General features: G+C 34.3%; 1 protein-coding gene across 3 annotated transcripts in view; it reads right to left on the bottom strand.

Moving 5' to 3' along the window:
• Window positions 1-21,071, bottom strand: part of TECRL (trans-2,3-enoyl-CoA reductase like) — a 141,696-nt gene that overhangs the window by 64,473 nt on the left and 56,152 nt on the right. For 2 of the 3 annotated variants that reach the window (XM_069593118.1, XM_069593119.1), the window contains exons 3-4: window positions 10,551-10,595; window positions 5,769-5,872 (exon numbers count right to left, since the gene is read on the bottom strand). In XM_069593118.1, the coding sequence (XP_069449219.1) occupies window positions 5,769-5,872; window positions 10,551-10,595 (149 nt within the window). The remainder of the gene's footprint in view (window positions 1-5,768; window positions 5,873-10,550; window positions 10,596-21,071) is intronic. The other variant, XM_069593120.1, reaches the window with a different exon arrangement.

Genomic DNA, 21,071 nt, shown 5'->3' on the forward strand with positions numbered 1-21,071 from the left:
GAAAGAATAGTTAGTACTGGACATGGAACAATGGACTTGTTCAAAACTGGGAAAGGAGTACATCAAGACTGTATATCCACACCCTGCTTATTTAACATATATACAGAGTACATCATAGGAAATGCTGGGCTAGATTCACAAGTTGTACTCAGGTTTGCCAGTGGAAGCATCAACAACCTCAGATATGCAGATAATAATTCTCTAATGGTAGAAAGTGAAGAGGAACTAAAGAGCCTCTTGAAGCTGAAAGAGGAGAGTGAAAAAAAAGTTGGCTTAAAACTCAGTCAGTCAGTCAGTTCAGTTGCTCAGTCATGTCTGACTCTTTGTGATCCCATGGGCTGTAGCATGCCAGGCTTCCCTGTCCATCACCAATTCCTAGAGCTTGCTTAAACTCTTGTCCATCGAGTTGGTGATGCCATCAAACCATATCATCCTCTGTCATCCCCTTCTCCCTCTACCTTCAGTCTTTCCCAGCATCAGGGTCTTTTCTAATGAGTCAGTTCTTCGCATCAGGTAGGCAAAGTATTGGAGTTTCAGTTTCAGCATCAGTCCTTCCAGTGAATATTCAGGACTGATTTCCTTTAGGATTGACTGGTTTGATCTCACTGCAGTCCAAGGGACTCTCATGAGTTTTCTCCAACATCACAGTTCAAAAGCTTCAATCAAGAACAAGACCAGTTTCCCCCACAGTCAGTTTCTCCCATTAGGAAGTTTCCATAAGCCTTTTATCCACCAGAGGGCACACAGAATGAACACCACAATAACAGAAAACTAATCACACTGATCACAAGGACCATAGCCCTGTCTAACTCAATGAAACAATGAGCCATGTCAAGTAGGGCCATCCAAGATGGACAGGTCATGGCGGAGAGTTCTGACAAAAGGTGATCCACTGGAGAAAGGAATGGCAAACCATTTCAGTATTCTTGCCTTGAGAACAGCATGAACATTATGGAAAAACTTAAAACTCAAAATTAAAAAAAAAACAAGGATCATGCCATCTGGTCCCATCACTTCATGGCAAATAGATGGGGAAAGAGTGGAAACAATGTCAGATTTCATTTTCTTGAGCTCCAGAATCACTGTGGACAGTGACTGCAGCCACAAAATGAATAGATGCTTTCTCCTTGGAAGAAAAGCTATGACCAACCTAGACAGAAAGCAGAGACATTGCTTTACTGACAAAGGTCCATATAGTCAAAGCAATGGTTATTCCAGTAGTCATGTATGGATGTGAGAGATGGACCATAAAGAAGGGTGAGTTCCAAAGAATTGATGCTTTCAAACTGTGGTGCTGGAGAAGCCTCTCAGGATAGAAGCCTCTCCTATCCTTGAACAGCAAGGATATCAAACCAGTCAGTTCTAAAGGAAATCAGTCTTGAATATTCACTGGAAGGACTGGGGTTGAAGCTCCAATACTTTGGCGAATTGATACTAAGAGCCAACTCATTGGAAAAGACCCTGATGCTGGGAAAGATTGAGGACAAGAGGATAAGTGGGCAACATGGAATTAGATGGTTGGATGGCATTACTGACTCAATGGACATGAATTTGAGCCTACTCAGGGAGATAGTGAAGGACAGGAAAGACTGTTGTGCTACAGTTCATGGGGTTGCACAGAGTCAGACACGACTTAGCAACTGAATAACAACAACCAAAATACCAGAGAAGCTAAGAGTATGGCAATTAATCCAAATGGGACAAGAAAAAAAAATTAGAAATTGATTATAAGATATGTGAGACAAATTAAAAGAAAACATTAGGCCTGGTGATTAAAAATAGATAATTATTTACAATAAAAATTCTATGATTAAAATGTAAAATATAAAAATGTTAAATGATTAGAAAAGCTCAGAAGAAGAACTCCTAGGCCTAGGAGAGGCAAATATTTCTTACATAAGAAAGTGAAGACAAGATCCTTTAAAGAAAATGTTAATAAATTATGCTGCATTAAAATTGAAAACTTTTTGTACAGCAACAAAAATCTTGTTAAAATGATGAAAAGACAAGCTAAAACAGAGAAAATATTTGCAAACCATGCATTAGACAAAAGACTTGTATGTAGATATGTAGAATATTAAAGGTAATCTTACAACTCAACAGTGATTGCAGAAAATTAAAAACCTATTTTCATATAAACACCAACACACAGGTAGGTTGTTGCTTTATTTGTAACAAAAAATACCGAGGACCATTCAAATGTCTGTCAGTGGGTGAATAAACAAACCCTATTATATACATATAACCAAGTACTGTTCACCAATAAAAAGAAGCATAAGTATTGATATACATGCAATAACCAAGATGGATCACAGAGTCACTATACTAAGAGAAAAATAAACATCAGTCTCAAAAATTTTTCGATTCTGTTTATAGAACAATCACTACATGGCAATAATATCGAGATGAAAAACAGATCAGTGGTTGCCCCAGGATAGATTTATCTGTGTAAATACAGAGGAGTAAGATGAGGGAGTTCCTTTTGAAGGATTGAATAATTCTATATCTGAATTTGGTAGATACATGAATCTATGCAAGAAATAATATACATAGCAATAGTAGTCATGTCCAATTCTTGTGACCCCATGGACTGTAGCCTGCCAGGCTCCTCCTCTGTCCTTGGGATTCTCCAGGCAAGAATCCTGGAGTGGGTTGCCATTTCCTTCTCCAGGAAGTCTCCTTAACCAGGTATCAAACCCAGGTCTCCTGCATTGCAGGCAGATTCTTAACCAACTGAGCTATGACGGAAGTTCATCATTTGCATAGGACTATACATACACATGCTTCCCTTGTGGCGCAGATAGTAAAAAAAAATCTGTCTGCAATACAGGAGACCTGGGTTTGATCCCTGGGTTGGGAAGATCCCCTGGAGGAGGGCATGGCAACCCACTCCAGTATTCTTGGCCAGAGAATCCCCATGGACAGAAGAACCTGGCGGGCTACAGTCCATGGGATCGGACACAACTGAGTGACTATGCACAGCATGTACAGACACATTAATGGAGATAAAAATGATGAAAACGGAATGTGATCTTTAGTTAATAAGATTTGTATGATGGGAATTATTTTTATTTTAATTATATTAATTTATAACATTATTTATCCTAAGCCTTCCAATTTATCCTAAGTTCCACGAGACAAGAATTTTCTCAACATTCTGCAGCAAACTCTTGCTTCTTGAAAAATCTTATTAAATTACTAATTTTGACCTTGCTAAATTAAAGAGATTGTTGCTTACAAAAAAGAAAGCATAATAATGCTTTTATTATAGGAGTGAATTTTAATATTTTATAAATGTGTTCAGTTCAGTTCAGTTCAGTCCAGTCGCTCAGTCGTGTCCGACTCTTTGCGACCCCATGAATCGCAGCACGCCAAGCCTCCCTGTCCATCACCATCTCCCGGAGTTCACTCAGACTCACGTCCATTGAGTCTGTGATGCCATCCAGCCATCTCATCCTGGGTCGTCCTTTTTTCCTCCTGCCCCCAGTCTCTCCCAGCATCAGATTCTGTTCCAATGAGTCAACTCTTCCAATGAGGTGGCCAAAGTATTGGAGCTTCAGCTTTAGCATCATTCCTTCCAAAGAAATCCCAGGTTTGATCTCCTTCAGAATGGACTGGTTGGATCTCCTTGCAGTCCAAGGGACCCTCAAGAATCTTCTTCAACACCACAGTTCAAACGCATCAATTCTTCGGCGCTCAGCCTTCTTCACAGTCCAACTCTCACATCCATACACGACCACAGGAAAAACCATAGCCTCGACTAGGCGGACCTTAGTCGGCAAAGTAATGTCTCTGCTCTTGAATATACTATCTAGGTTGGTCATAATTTTAAGAATGTTAATTTTGGTAAAATATTACTTTTATTGTACAATTTAGTTGATATAAAGTGGGTGTGATTGCAATGTAATGTGTATATTTTTATCATTTAATAGGATTGACTCATTTGGAGCAAAAAAGTGTGAACCATAGGGTTGATTTTAAAATATCCAGCCTATTTTCGTAGTTCTCTTTGTCACCTAAACGACTTTCCTCTCAGATAAGCTATAATTTTCTAGCACAATTGTCACAGAATTCCACCTTAGCTTTTTTTTTCCCTTAGTGCTTATCCCAATGATGCAGCTGAAATTTATTATGAATTACAGTTACTGCCACTCACTCAGACACAGCTTCTGTAGATAAAACTCCTTTTTCATCATAAATGTAGGCAAAGATTCTTTGAATATTTTAACCTTTGAAGATCAAAATCTCTGCTTGTCTAAAATCTCTTTTAGCAAGGGTCTGTAGATATCACTTTTAAACTCTAAACCCTTTGTTACAATATGTATGAGTTATTAGCTTTTTGGTAAACATTATGATATACTACACAAAGATTCAGAATACTCTATACTTCAGTTCAGTTCAGTTCAGTTGTTCAGTCATGTGTGACTCTTTGTGACCCCATGGACTGCAGCATACCAGGCTTCTCTGTCCATCACCAACATCAAGTTGGTGATGCCATTCAACCATCTCATCCTCTGTTGTCCCCTTCTCCTCCTGCCCTCAATCTTTCCCAACATCAGGGTCTTTTCCAGTGAGCCATTTCTTCCATCAGTTGGCCAAATAATTCTAAACTTAGTTTTATTTATTTTTTAATGCAACAAATTAGTACTCAAAGGCTCAATAAATCTTGGAAACTAGAGCAACCATTTAGCCAAGCACACTAAATGTAATTATCTAAATGCAAGAAGATAATACAGGAAAAATTGGTGGAAAATTAAAGCATGTGACATTTTGATTAATGAATATAAACTTGAATTTCTCATTATGAGATTTATATAACAATGTATAAATTATCTTGTGTCTTTAATAATTTTAAAAGTTGATTGTTTAACTATACAGGGAAAACTCAAAACACTATGCTGGCAAAAGAAAGCCATTTTGAATAGAAAATATTAAAAGTAATCACATCACAAATATGAATTTGAATGTAACCAGAAAAAAAAACATTAAAAGTCTGAATAACATAAAGAAAATAGCTTAAATTTCATTGAAAAATGAATGATTGCACTAATTTTTGTACATCAGTGTCAAAGTTACTCATCAGATTAACTCCTTCACTTCCTGTCACTAAATACCACATAGCTTCTTGCTACTGAAGATATCCCATCTATCTATTCATTACTCATGAATCCTTCAGTACTTGTGAAGTAGTATCAAGTATTTTCTGTTTCTTACTTCTCCTGTTTTTTAATATGGTCTTCATTCTTCTAATGCTATTGGAATCAGTTGCCACCACTTTGAAATACCTCTTTCAAGAAAGTTGAAAGAACATCCCAATCCCTCCAACTCAAATAAGTCTTATTTCTTCACCCTCAGTTTTTAAAATGTCCTCTCCACTGTCTTGGGACATTTTTTTTTTGAATATTCTATCTCCCCTCTTTCCAATGACAAATGTGTCTTCTTTATACTGAGGCTCCTAGAAGGAAAAGATGAAGAAATACCAAGTAACTGACAAGACATAGGGAAAATAGAAATGAGGCCATCAGTCATGAGATAGATTGACATTTAGATTATAATTATCTTTCTTCTTTCAACCATTTTTTTCCCCATTTCTCCAGTTCTTGAATGGAAATTTGGCCATTGATCATGGTAAGAATGGAGAATTTAAAATACTTTTAGTGCAATATTTTGTTTCACTATGAATTTGTTTGATAGAAAATATCCTCTCTCAACAAATCATTCACATCAAAATGTGGGACATCTATATTGTATTTTAAATTGATACTTACTGTAGTCCAACTGACTTGTTGACCTAGGTCTGTAAAATAGAGTGTGACAATGGAGGAAGCTGCAACACTTTGAACGGTTAAGTTGTCCTTCAGAAAGGGCCCACCTTAAACAATAAGGAAGTCATATTTTAATACAATTTTGAGGGAAACAGATGATAAATATTTTTAATGTGAAACCAGTGAGAGCTAAGGATAAATTTTATATAGAAATTGCAATTTATAGTAAATCTTTAAAGTAAGATAGCATAGGAATAAACCAATTTTATAAAGTATATCTGGCAAATTTTCAAATACATAGTGGTTTTCTAATGCTATTTAAACAAAGTAGAGGTTACCACTAGCTACTATTGTGTTCTGAGAAAAATGTAATTTTAGATAATATCATAATCAAATATGATAAAGTATATTTTGAAGTATAATTTTGGTTGTCGGTACACATACATATCAACTGTTCTATAATTGATTTTACTGTAAGATGAATTAGATGGAGTCGAATTTTAAAAGTCATTGCAAAGCACCTGGGGATGGGCTTGATTCATCTTTCAAAAAGATCATTATGGTTGCTATATGGTAACTGGGAAGAAAGGAAGCAAGATTACTTAGGAGAAAGTCAAAATTCACCAACCAGGGTATGAGGCTTATTCGGACTTAGATGGCACTGGTAGAGATGTTAAAAATTCATCAACCCCCCCCCCCAAAAAAAATCATCAACCCCAAAAAGTTTGATCTTAGAGCAAGTTTAATCTGTGAGATTCAAGTTGAGGTAATTTTTTGTCCTGAGCACTTAACTGCATTTTAATATCATTAACTGACAAAAAGAAGAGTGAGGAAAGAGCAGATTTGCACTGGATGACACAGAGGGATGGTACAGGGAGGGAGGTGGGAGTGGGGTTCAAGATGGGGAACACGTGTACACCCATGGCAGATTCATGTTGATATATTGCAAAACCAATATAATATTGTAAAGTTATATATATATATATATATATATATATACATATATATATATATACATAAACAGCAAAATATACAAAAAAAAAAAAAGAAAATTTCAGTTAGGATACATTTAGTGTGAGATATCTATTAGCCCTTCAATTGGGAGCTGTCAAGTAGGCAGTTGGGTGGCTGTATCTGAAGATATTTTCAAAGTCATTAACAGTTAAAGCCATGGGGCATGGTGAGATTATTTATGCATACAGTTTGAAATGAAGGAATACAAACTGAGACTGAGTTTCCTAGCACTCCAGGCTTTTGAAGTCAGAAGACAAACATACAGCAAAAATTATTGAGAAGAAGTTTCTCATGAAATAGGAGGAAACAGAAGTGATGATGGAAAGTATGTGAAAGAAATGTTCTGCTCTTAAAAATGAACACTAGGTAAGTTTGCAGTTGTTTACTGAAAGATATGTACAAAGATGTCTTTTTTAGTATTGTTTGTAATAGCAAAACATTGTAAAAATCATAATATTCATAAATAAGATATGGATAAATATAATCTGTTTCTTTCAAACAAAAGTATATTATACAGAAAGAAAAATGAGCAGATTAGAACAATGTATACCAGCATAGATACATCTCACAAGTACAATGATATTAATGTTATTGTTTTTATTTGTATTATACTTTATGCTAAACTATTTATGAATTATATTAACTCTACTCATGTACAAATTTCCTTTCATTCTTTATTATTGAAAGAAACAGGAAGATATTAAATTTTGACTATCAGGTGATTTTCAAAATATAATATTTAGATTTATAATTATGCTTATAGGTATTGTGTATAAGATAAAAATAGGCAATTGTTATATATTAATTTTGATAAACCCAACATGAATATAGTAAACTATGACTTCCTTGCCTAGTTTATGATATATGGCTTCAAAAGAGATCATCTTGGTGGGCCAGAGTTAATAACAAATTCTTTAAATCTGAATGGAGTCAGAAATATGGATACCAAGATTCAATATACTGGGAAGAGTCACTATACTATTGTTGGTTTAAAAATGCAGAGGGCTACATGGCAAATAATTAAAGTGACTTCTAGGAACTGATAGCCATCAAGGAATTAAGGATCTCTGTCATAAAAGCTAAAGGTGGATTCTGCCAATAAGACTGAAGGTAGAGGTAGATTTTCTCAGAAGTCTAGATGAGAATTCAGTGTAGCTGATACCTTACTCTAAACTTGCATACCTTGAGTAGAGAATCCAGCCATATTATATCTTTGAGCTAATAAATAATTGTTGTTTTAAGCTGCTGAGTTTGTGGTAATTTGTTGCATATTGATGAAACATGGTTCAAGGTAAAGACTTTGATATACAGCTGATCAGAATGTCATTGTGACAGTCACTCATAACAAGAAGAAATATTGATAAGGACTGCTGAAAACTTCTTTCCAAAATGCACCTATTGACATCGTAGTTTCCCACTGTTCTATCCCCTTTGCTGACATCAAAGAACAGAATATTGGCATTTTGTTTTTAAAATATGGAAAATCAATATAGTATTTGGGTGAAACAATGTGAGAGAACCAGACATATCATTAATCATATCACTCTTAGACACAGTAATCAGGAACCCCTTTCCTTGGCATTCTATATCTATGTCCTTTTCCAGTGGGAGAGGAATATGTGGGACCAAGAGAATGAACCTAATGGAGCCCATGCCATTTATACCATAATTTGGCCTCTTAAGGCCCCTAAATTTTCTGCCTAAATTTGCTCAAGTAATATATCTTTTGGGAACATTTTCTCCCAAGAATGGGCCAAACCCTGAGGTGCATACTTCTAACCGTAGAAGATTGTATAAAGGGTATGTGGATGGTTGGAATCGGGGATGGGAAGAGAAGGACCAATTCAATATATACTTAAACCTTCTATTAAACAAATCTAATGTTTCTAAGAATTAGAAATTTAACCCCATACTTCCAGGACATTATAAATTATATTAATCACAGTTACGAGAGAACACATTTTAGTTACCAGTTTGTATGACAGATTTATTTCAACAATGCCTGCAATTATTCACAATTAGCTTGTTCTTTTATTTGTGTTTTAGCAGTCTTTTGTGTACAGAAACTGTAAAAGACTCTAAAATAACATGATATAATTATTCATAGTGCACTCAGTCTGGCAAACATACTCTGGCAGCAGATATGTAATATTCATGCCTTGCTTTGTTTTGGTGTTATCTTTTTCCTTAGTATTAATAGTTATGACTATGTTTAATGAGGCATTAACCATGCACAAATCATTTCAGTACTTTATAAACATAATCTTACTTACACACTAGCCACCACCTGTAAAAAGCACACATACACACAAACACACACACACACAAACCATAAGTTAGATTCTTTATTAGCTCACTTTACAAAAGAAGATTCTGAATATAAGTAAGTAAAAAGATAGGTTTTAAATTGCATTATTCCAAGTAAACTTTGTGCCATATCCTGCTTATATCACTAAATTCATAGATTCCTTTTTTCAAATATTTCATCACATTCTTATCAAAGAACACTTGGAGGGTTATACATTATTCACATCACACACTGGTACTTCCAACCAGGTATATGAGTGAAGGGAAATAAAATGTCCACATTCGCCAGAAAAGTTGAAGTAACAGAAATTCCTCAGTCCCTTATAATGTCCTTCAAATTGAAATTACATCTGACACTGACGCTTGTGGTATTCTGTTTTGTTATTTTTTTTAAATTTATATAAGAATCAAGTTCAGAAAACAATACCATTATTTCATTTTATGTTATTTCAGCATCCATGTGTTGAAAGGCACATACTTTGCCCCATAGAAGCAAAAAGAAACAAGACAATGATTCGTCTCTTTAAAACTCTAGCTGGATGAGAATTTGTCTTGAACACTTGAGTTTAGAAAAATGTGAGACCTCAAGAAACAGTGATTTATAAAAATATTCTAGATAACTGTGTTTTCAACATAGACATCTCAGAAAAAGTTGGAATATTTAAGATAGCAATGAAAACAACAAAATATCTTAGAGAAATCCAGAGAAATCATTTGTCCCTAAGTGAATATGATATCTAAGAAATGAAAACCTGAATATTAGCAAAGTACCAGAAAAATACAATGCAGGTCAGGATTGTGTAGAACAATTTAAAGATTGAAATTTCTTAAAAGATATCTCTGTAGATTTATTATCATGAACCTGAACTGAATATTCCTCAGAAATTTCCAGTCTACCCAGAGCTTTTATTTAACAAGTTCAAATGTAAGGTCAAGTGATGTGATGTCAATAACAATGATTCTTAGCAGGACTCACATTTGTGTATTTTTAGCATACAATTTTTAAATTTTATGATCAGAAACTAAGGTTTGAAATTTTGAAATACTTGAAGCTTATTAATGGAAACAATACTTCTCCCTACAATTCATTAATGCTATTCCTCCTTACCTCCCTTATTCTGCTTTTGAACAGAAAAATGGGAAAGAGAACTGAGCTGTACCCCTGACACTATATTAGGAGGCAGTAGACTGAGGGGATATAGCAATAAAAGCTTTTGAGACAGATGTTAGTTCAGATCCTGCCTTCAATACACAATGACAGTGAATGTATGAAATTTATTTCTGTGAGACTAAAATTCTTCATAAATGTGAAACACTAGCTTTTGAGGAGGCTCAAATAAAACAATATATATAAAGTATGTATTATAATACCTGCCATTTGATAAGCAATAAAAAAATATTGCCTATTGATGACAGAAAAGGGATTCTAAATTAAATAAATAGATGAGTGAAATTATTTCTTACCACGTTCTAGCTGCAGGCCTACTCGAGAAGGATACCACTGTGGACCTATTCAATGAAAAATGACATTTAATTGTAAGCACATGTGTAAGCATATTTTAAAAGCAATAGTTTCCATTAGAAGACAGATTAGATCTCAGGAGGTGATTAAAAATGATTATCCATTGTTAGAAATGGAGATAGTAGTTATCCTTTACAGGGTAAGCACTATGGATAATTCTGGAAGAAAGCATGATGGGCAGATGCTTTAGTCATGGTGATTTTCTGGTTTCGATCTAGGAACTTGTTACACAGATGAATTCAATTTGTGGACATGTAATAAAATAAGTGGCCTATGTATGGTGGTGGATTTAGTCGTTAAGTTGCGTCCAATTATTGTGACCCCATGGACGGTAGCCTGCCAGGCTCCTCTGTCCATGGGATTTCCCAGGCAAGCATACTGGAGTGGGTTGCCATATCCCTCTCCATGGGATCTTCCTGACCCACGAATTGAACTCAGGTCTCCTTCATTGCAGGTAGATTCTTTACTGACTGAGCTATAAGGGAAGTTGATCTACGTATAGCTTGTGCAATTCGAAAATTATTCTTAAAAAAAGCCTTAGATAGCTTCATTTAAAACTGGAGAACTTTGACCTCAGTCAAAATTTATTTAAAATTAACATGCGGAACTGAGTTATTTTCTCTATCAGGAATAAGCCACTCTATCAGAATAGTGTGTACTACTTACTTTTAGTATTATGAGCAAAATAATTATAGCAGAAATATCACTTTACTGTCTTCTACATATAATAATATTAGTAATAAGTAGAATACTGAAATTTCTATATGATTAGGAAAGTCAAAATATTTTTATTACACACTTCCATAATAAAAAAGTTGATTCACAATTATCAGAATATTTTTATTTTCTCTTAAAATGAAATGTTTATTATTACTTTAAAGGCTGTGCTGAAAATTTAATTATGAGGTACAATTTTAAGCAAATTCAATTCATAAATAATAATTTAAAGTATTGTCAAAAGAATATTACACAATTGTTATTTCATTTTCAAAACATTACTTTCTAAATTGTCAGTAAGAGTAATGATAATGTAATACAACAGAATTGCAGTCAATTCTTTCTAGATTTACTGCAAAAATTCCTGCAATTTACACATGCAAGTTTTCATGAGTAAATAACTCATAGGTCAAAACTTGTAATCAGAAGTTAAACTTTATTAGGCTTACATCTAAACAAAATTTAATAATAGTGTGGCAAATGAGAAATATATAAACATTTAACTCTGACATTTGATTTTTTTTAATTAGAAAACATTCAGGTAAAGAAACTTTTTTTTCTGTATTTACTAGTATTTGTTTTATTTATATAGCCATTTGTTGTTCTGAAATGCATGCTAAAAGTATTTGTTGAAAAGAATTTTTAAATACCTATATTTATTACTCATACTGAAAATATGCTACCAAAGAAGTATGATGGATACAAATGCAAAGAGATATCTACAGTTTAAAATGAGTTTGCAATTATGGATATAGAAGAAAATGTAAAACTTATGAAAATCCATTTATATTTGACAAATAGTCATTGACCACCTATGATTATACATGTTGTCAAGTTCAGTTCATTTTAGTAATATTGGTGTAAGACATTATTTTCAATAGCACGTTTTGAGGTTTCTGGGCTTTGGTGACTCAGATGGTAAAGAATCTGCCTGCAATGCAGGAGACCCAGGTTTGATCCATGGGTTGGGAAGATCCCCTGGAGAAGGAAATGGCTACCCATTCTAACATTCTTGCCTGGAAAATTCAATGCCTAGAGGAGCCTGGCAGGCTACAGTCCAAGGGGTTGCAAAGAGTCAGATATGACTGACTGAATTTCACATCACTTTTTCCACATTTATAACATCTTTTTAAAAATGGGAAATATCAATGCAAAAATAGTTCAATCATTCTAGGCAAATAAATCAATCTGTGACCTAGATGAGTCAATTCTGGCTGTATCCACAATGATCAATCAGATAATTTAGAAGCTGTTAATGCCTTCAAGGAAAACCGCTTCCTTTCAACCCTCTCAATGAGATATAAATCTCAGTTCAGTTCAGTTGCTCAGTTGTGTCTGACTCTGCAACCCTATGAACCACAGCATGCCAGGCCTCCCTGTCCCTCACCAACTCCCTGAGTCCACGCAAATCCATGTCCATCGAGTAGGTGATGTCATCCAATCATCTCATCCTCTGTCATCCCCTTCTCTCTTGCCCTCAATCTTTCCCAGCACCAAGGTCTTTTCAAATGAGTCAGCTCTTCACATGAGGTGGCCAAAGTATTGGAGTTTCAGCTTCAGCATCAGTCCTTCTAATGAACACCCAGGAATGATCTCCTTTAGAATGGACTGGTTGGAATTCCTTTCAGTCCAATGGACTCTCAAGAGTCTTCTCCAACACCACAGTTCAAAAGCATCAATTATTCTGCACCCAGCTTTCTTTATATTCCAAATCTCACATCCATACATGACCACTGGAAAAACCATAGCTTTGACTAGGCAGACCTTTGTGGACAAAGTAATGTCTCTGCTTTTTAATACGCTATCTAGGTTTGTCATAACTTTCCTTCAAAGGAGTAAGTGTCTTTTTATTTCATGGCTACAGTCACCATCTGCATTGATTTTGGAGCCCCAAAAAATAAAGTCAGCCACTGTTTCCACTGTTTCCCCATCTATTTCCCAAGAAGTGATGGAACTGGATGCCATGATCGTGGTTTTCTCAATGTTGAACTTTAAGCTATGACTATAAATCTACTTATAAAATAAACATGGAATTTAAAGTTTATGATCTTTGAACACTGTGTCCCAGAGAAAGAGCTACTAACTGCTACGTAAACCTTTAGATTAGTTTCAATCATGTTTTCTTTTTTTTTTAATATAAATGTATTTATTTTATTTGGAGGTTAATTACTTTACAATATTGTATTGGTTTTGCCATACATCAACATGAATCTGCCACAGGTATACATGTGTTCCCCATCCTGAACCCCCCTCCTTCCTCCCTTCCTGAACCATCCCTCTGGGTCATCTAAGTGCACCAGCCCCAAGCAACAAGTGTCATACATTGAGCCTGAACTGGTGATTCGTTTCATATTCAAAGAGCAAAACATAACATTTTCTGATATTCTCTATGCTTGTTGAGCTTAGATGGAATAGGCTGGAAAAACATCAAGAAAAATAGACAGTGTATAAAGGATAAAGACATACATTGCATAATGAATTTTAGCATGTGTGAATAGTCCTGAAAATTATAATACTGAGTACATTGAACTCGGACAGCTGGCTCACAGCTGAATTAAGACTATGTAGTAGCTCTAATGCATCTACTAGTATCTTAATTTATTTAAGATGTTGAACTCGACTTGTATAATTCCTAATGTACACTGACTGAAAATCAAAGCAATCTTCATTTTGAAGTGTCATCTTCTCTTTAAGCAACAACAATGAAAAATTTTTTGATTGGTTTGTGACATGCAACAAAAAGTGGATACAACTGGCAATGACCAGCTCACTGGTTAGACCAGGAAGAGGCTCCAAAATACTTCCAAAGCCAAACTTGCACCAAAAAAAAAAAAAAAAAGGTCATAATCACTCTTTGGTGGTCTGCTGCTGGTCTGATCCACTATAGCTTTCTGAGTCCTGGCAAAATCATTATATCTGAGAAGTAGGCGCAGCAAATCGATGAGATGCACAGAAAACTGCAATCCATGCAGCCTGCACTGGTCAACAGAAAGGACCCAATTCTTCCCTATTATAATGCCCAACCTCAGGTCACACAACCAATGCTTCAAAAGTTGAACAAATTGGGCTACAAAGTTTTGCCTCATCTGCCAAATTCACCTGACCTCTCACCAACCACTTCTTCAAATATCTCGACAATTTTTTGCAGAGAAAACATTTCCACCACCAGCAGGAGGCAGAAATTTTATGCTACAGGAATAAATAAACTTACTTCCTGTTGGCAAAAATGTGTTGATTTTAATGGTTCCTGTTGATATTTTGATTAATATAGGTGTGTTTGAGCCTAGTTATAATGATTTAAAAATCACAGTCCAAAACCACAATTACATTCACATCAATCTAATATGATTAGAATTCTTCTGTAGAATGTTGATCAGCAGTATAGATTTTAACTTAAATACTTAAATTCATGTCTCCAGATATTCAATTTTAGAAATAATAAAAGTCAGCAATAGACTTTATTTTTAATAATGAAAATCAGAAATCTTTAATTATTGACTCACTGATGGCATGTGTTCTGTCTTTGTTTTTATGAGAAGCAGGAAGTATTAGGCACTCAGTCATGTCCAGCTCTTTGCAATCTCAGGGACTGAAAACTTAGAGTCAGTTAATATTAATAGTTAGATTGTACAGACTAAAGCTTGCATAGGTTAAATTATTTAATGCCATAATTTATAAAGTATCAAAATTATTTTTCATCAATCTTAATTATAGATGGAGTTGGATACTAACTGAAACCTATATTCATAGTAATACTGAAAGAGGAAAAATTTAGGAGAAAAAATACTGAAGGAATTTTTCAAAAATAATAGTATCCTTCATGACCTAAAACTTGAGTCCCGTACTTAAGACTTGGTATACCTGCCACCTAACCTGTACCCTTATTATTTGATCACTAATCCTACTAGGAAGAAGATGGCTTCCCAGGTGACACTAGTGGTAAAGATTCTGCCTGCCAATGTAGGAGATGGAAGAGACATGAGTTTGATCCCTGGGTCAGGAAGATCTCCAGGAGTGGGGAAAGGCAACCTGCTCCAATATTCTAGCCTGGAAAATTCCATGAAAAAGGAGCTTGGCAGGATACTGATCATGGGACTGCAAAGAGTTAGACATGATTGAATGACTGAGCACTCACATTAGGAGGGATAAATTTCAAGAAGAGTTAAGGATTAATTAAATAAACCACTTCACTAATGCGGTGGAATATTCCTGGTGGACCATGCAGAATATTTGGGGAAAGAAAGGAGTGATCAATTTTGGTTGTCTACATCTTGAGTGCTTTGAGACTGCTGTGATGAGATAGGATGAAGAGCAGAAATAGAGTTCTGTTCTTAAAAGTATGCTATGCAGGGCTGGCATCAATGACATTAATAACCTCAGATATGCATATGACACCACCCTTATGTCAGAAAGCAAAGAGGAACTAAAGAGCTTCTTGATGAAGATGAAAGAGGAGAGTGAAAAAACTGGCTTAAAAACTCAACATTCAAAAAAAAAAAATAGTGAAGATCATGGCAAGTGGTCCCATCACTTCATGGCAAATCGATGGGAAACAATGGCAACTATGACAGACATTATTCTCTTGGGCTCCAAAATCACTGCAGATGGTGACTTCAGCCATGAAATTAAAAGATGCTTGCTCCTTGGAAGAAAAGCTATGACCAACCTAGACAGCATACTGAAAAACAGAAACATCACTTTGCCAACAGAGGTCCATCTAGTCAAGGCTATGGTTTTTCCAGTAGTCATGTATGGATGTAAGAGTTGGATGATAAGGAAGATTGAGCTCCAAAGTACTTATGCTTTTGAACTATGGTGTTGGAGAAGACTCTTAAGAGTCCCTTGGACCATCAAACCAGTCAATCCTAAAAGAAATCAATCCTGAATATCCATTGGAAGGACTGATGTTGAAGCTCCAGTACTTTGGCCACCTGATGCAAAGAGCTGACCCATTAGAAAAGATCCTGATGCTAGGAAAGATTGAAAGCAGGAGAAGAGGCTGACAGAGGAAGAGATGGTTAGATGGTATCACTGACTCAGTTTACATGAGTTTGAGCAAGCTCTGGGAGATTGTGAAGGACAGGAAAGCCTGTCATGCTGCAGTCTGACAAAAAGTCAGACACGACTGAATGACTGAAGAACAACAATGCAGGGCTGGCTCTGTTGAAAAGTTTGGTGGAAGTAAGAAAATGTTGTACAAGTTCCTATGCGGCTCGGTTCAGTTCCTAAAATTCCAGAACTTCATGTCAGAGAAAAAAAGTGAATTTGTATGGATTGTTCACTGTGATATGCCACTAGATGCAGGTGTTTCAGTCAATCTGGGAGATGATAAGTGCTGAGAGGAAGAAGCAAAGAATCTATTTTCTAGATAATTAATATATACAGACTATTAGGAAATATATTTGAAATGCTCAGAAAAATAAATATGCTACGTCAACAACCTTTAGTTAGTAAAGACTCAAAAAATGTAACATCATAGATTTAAAATGTGCTAATTATTATTTTCAATAACCCATTTGTAGAAAGCAAACTATATGATTAATGTGTTCCTATGTAATATAGATGTGTTGATATTATAAATATTCATTTTTCAAATATATGTATATATAAAAGAATTATATATATATAAAACAATATAAATTCATTTAAAGTTAAAAAATTGATAAGGATAGTTACATCAATGGGTGAATAACAGGACCTTAATACAAAAGAAACATTTTTTGTTTCAAAATTCTATTTGTAATGATAAAGTCTGGTAAAGTGTGAATATGCACGAAAGTTATTATAATGTAAAATCTCTTAGTGATATTCCTTGTGTGAAAATTAATAAAGGAAGGATATCAACAATAGTTGATTAAGATGTTTGAGATTTTGGTGATAAATTGTTGAGCATAGAATACTATATTTCACATTCAATGGACTTTTTTCTTACCATGGAAAATGATATTAATAATACAAACGTTAAAATAAACAAAATTAGAAGGCCATTAAGATCCTATAAGAAAGAAATGTTTAAAAAAACTTTAACTCATGAAACAAAGTGGCTTTAATCTAAAATGACTTCCTGAAATGAACTAAAAAAACTGCAATTGTAATTGAAAAACAAGTGTCAATCCAATAGTTATTAGGTGCATTTCAAATGACATTCCATTTCAGGATAATCTTGTAAGGCAAGCAAATAAAATAAGTGTATTGTGAAATAAAGAAACTACAAGCACAAAGTAAAATAAAGAACTTAACTTTCCAGAAAAGAGATGGTAATAGTCTGCTATGCTTAAATTTTATGAAACCATATCTGAGCTTTGAACATATATCTACATGCAACACTTTGAAGAAAACAGGCAAGAGGCAGTTCATAAAAAACATCAAGCATGGTGACTGATCTTGAAATTTTGCTTTTCATGTGATGATTCTGAAACATTGTATACATTTTATCTAAAGAAAAAGATTTAGGGGAAAATGAAAGTAATTTTTAAATCCTGAAAAACTATTAAATAGAATACAAAGTATTAAAAACACCTTTAGGGTTATTTGGAAGAAGGAATATTTGCACAAGGTCAAATTTCATTGAAAGTAGTTCAACCACTGTTTTCTTCTCATGCATGGGTGAGTGAGTGCTCAGTCATGTCTGACTCTTTACAGCCCCATGGACTATAGCCAGCCAGACTCTATCCATGGGATTTCCCAGGCAAGAATACTGGGCTGAGTTGCCATTTCCTTCTCCAGGGGATCTTCCTCACTCATGGATGGAACCCATGTCTCTTTCATCTCCTGCATTGGTAGGCAGATCCTTTACCACTGAACCACCCAGGAAGTCCTGGTTTCCTCTCATAGACATATGTTAATGTGAATATTTACAAGATAATGTAGCATAAATAGCTGTATTTGGTGGGAAGGCAGACTGAAAAACTTTTAACCAATATATCACTTCTCAAAAAAATATTAATTCAGTTCAGTTCAGTTCAGTTGCTCAGTCGTGTCCGACTCTTTGCGACCCCATGAATTATTATTAAAAAATGAATACCTGAAACTTTGCATTAGCTTTTGTCAGTTATCCTAATAGCATATATTTTTAATCCTTGTTAAAGATAAATTAAATTAAGAAAACTGATTGGCCTAATAAGCATAAACTGCTACACATAGCAAGCATAATACTTATGCATAATAAACTGATAAATAATTTTTCATCATAGATATATAATAAATAATTTTTCAATACTTTTACATTATTCATGCTATACTGTAAATGTGTTTAAAATATATCTATTATTAATCACATATGTGTCCATAAGTTCTTACAGGCTGTTCCATAACATCTTACTGGAAACTTTTTGGCCAACCCAATATATGAACAATAAAAAAAAATAAGGCCAAGAATGGTTAAATTATAGGACTAAATTTAATCAATTTAATCAATTTGATTTGATGTAATGGCTAATCTTGTCTAGCATCTAAGGATCTCAATTCTCAATTTACTAATTTTCTAATGTATCATTTTTTTTCTGAGTGTTTTCAGTCAGTAAATATCATGATAAAGAGGAGTAAAATAAAAACAGTAAGTGCAGGAAAAGGAAAATTAATATATTTAGCCACTGTTATTCTTCAATTTCCTGATTGTTTCAAGGTTTACCTGGGACTTTTATTTTATTTATTTATTATTTGTTGACATATAGTTGATGAACAATATATGTTAAATATATACAATATAGTTATTCACAGTTTAAGGGTTGAGCTCCATTATTAGTTATTATAAAATATTGGCCATATTCCCTATGTTTCATTGTGTTTTTTTAGATCCACATATAAGTAATATTATAGAGCATCTTTCTGGCTTATTGCACTTCTCATAATAACCTCCAAGTACATCCATGTTGCTACATGTGACAACATTTCATTCTTTCTTATGACTGTTTCCATTTTACATCTCTATATCACATCTTTATCCATTCATTTGTTGGTAGATATTTATGTTGCTTGCATATCTTGGCTGTTGAAGTAAATGTAGCTTTGTAGAAATTATGTTACTTCTATAAAAATAACAAATTAAAATAGATAAGACAAAAAAAATAAAATAAAATAGATAAGACAGATGATGGACTCTATTCATAATTAGTTTGTGACTCTCCAAGGCCAATGATTGTATTTGTTTGAAAATTACATTTCCATTATCATGATTCACTGCATTCACACTGATAATAAATAAAGCCTCCAAGGTATGTTTATGATATAAATAGTCAATAATATGCTCAATCATCAGTGTTTTTTTTTTAATAAACATTGGAAATGCAGCATACAATGTAATAAATTATCAAAGCCCAAGATTAATTTCAAAGAGAATTAGATGTATAAAGTGTCTCATTAACTTTATCACCTAAATTTATTTAAAAATGAGTAAAGATGTAAAATAAAAAAATCAAAAACATGAGAAAATGTGGATGGTACTATAAACACTGTTTCATTTGATAAAGTACCAAATAAAATGTATAGAAATCAAACAATTTTATGGCAATAAAAATGTAATGGAATGATGGTATAGCCAATTAGACTAAGCAGAAGAATTTGTCAATTAGAGAATGAACCAGAATAAATTTCTCAGAAAGTAGAAAATTAAAAGGAATAAGAGAATATAAAAAACAAATCATGTGGGCATGCTAAGTCGCTTCAGTCATGTCTGACTCTTTGCAACCCTATGAACTGTAGCCCATCAGGCTCCTCTGTCCATGGGATTCTCCAAGCAAGAATACTAGAGTGGGTTTCCATGCTCTCTTCCAGAGGATCTTCCTAACCCAAGGATCTCTTATGTCTCATCTCTTATGTCTCATGCATTGGCAGGCAGGTTCTTTACCACTAGTCCCCCCTGGGAAGCCCTCAAAAAAAAAAGAAAAAGAAAATTGAATGATATTCTACGTATTAGGTATCCTTAAGCATAAACAAAGAATTCCATCAACTTTAACAGTAAACTGCATGTTCTACCCAAAACTTCCTTTTGAGGACAACTAGGAAAGTATGACAAAATATTTTATCAAAATCTCCATAGAGTTAATAAGAAAGTGAAGTATTAGGAAGCTAATAGTTGGAAGGAGGGGAACCCCAGAAAGCCGAGCCCAGAAAGTGAAGCCACATTCCCCTAGAGACATCTGCTTATATCAGAAGATACAGTTGAGCAAGGCTTTCCATAGACCCACAAGCCTAAGCAAACAAAAAAGCAGACTTTATTTCCAGTTAAGAAGGATAATCCTTTTGGCTTTTAAACAAAAAATTCACTGATATCACAAAATAAAGAAGTCAAAAAGAGAGCAGTTCTCAGAAGGAATTAAGCTGAATTTTGAATCATCTTACCACTTGTTTGGATTCAAGTGATCTGTAATTTCTAAAGTCCAGCCCTAAAGATTGAGGAAGCAAAAGTAATTCTTCTCTGGAAAGATACAACTTTATCCAGAGTCTTTAATTACCTCTACATTGTTTGATATTGTCATGTTTCATGGAGGGCAATTAGACCGAGAGCAGGGTTCTAAATGATGGCAATAAGAGATTTTGTCCAAATGGCTTCTGAATGACGTGTTTTTAAAGAAAATGTAAATCAATAACATTATTAGTTAGACTGATCTTTTTTTTAATTTTTAAAATATAAATTTATTTATTTTAATTAGACTGATCTTATACTCGAGACCCTTTTTTTGTCTGTTAATAGATGACATCCAAAGGATCAACTTTGGGAAAAAGAAATTGATTCCAGAACTGAAATG

Source organism: Ovis canadensis, chromosome 6 (assembly GCF_042477335.2).
Source record: "Ovis canadensis isolate MfBH-ARS-UI-01 breed Bighorn chromosome 6, ARS-UI_OviCan_v2, whole genome shotgun sequence".
Classification (NCBI taxonomy): domain Eukaryota; kingdom Metazoa; phylum Chordata; class Mammalia; order Artiodactyla; family Bovidae; genus Ovis; species Ovis canadensis.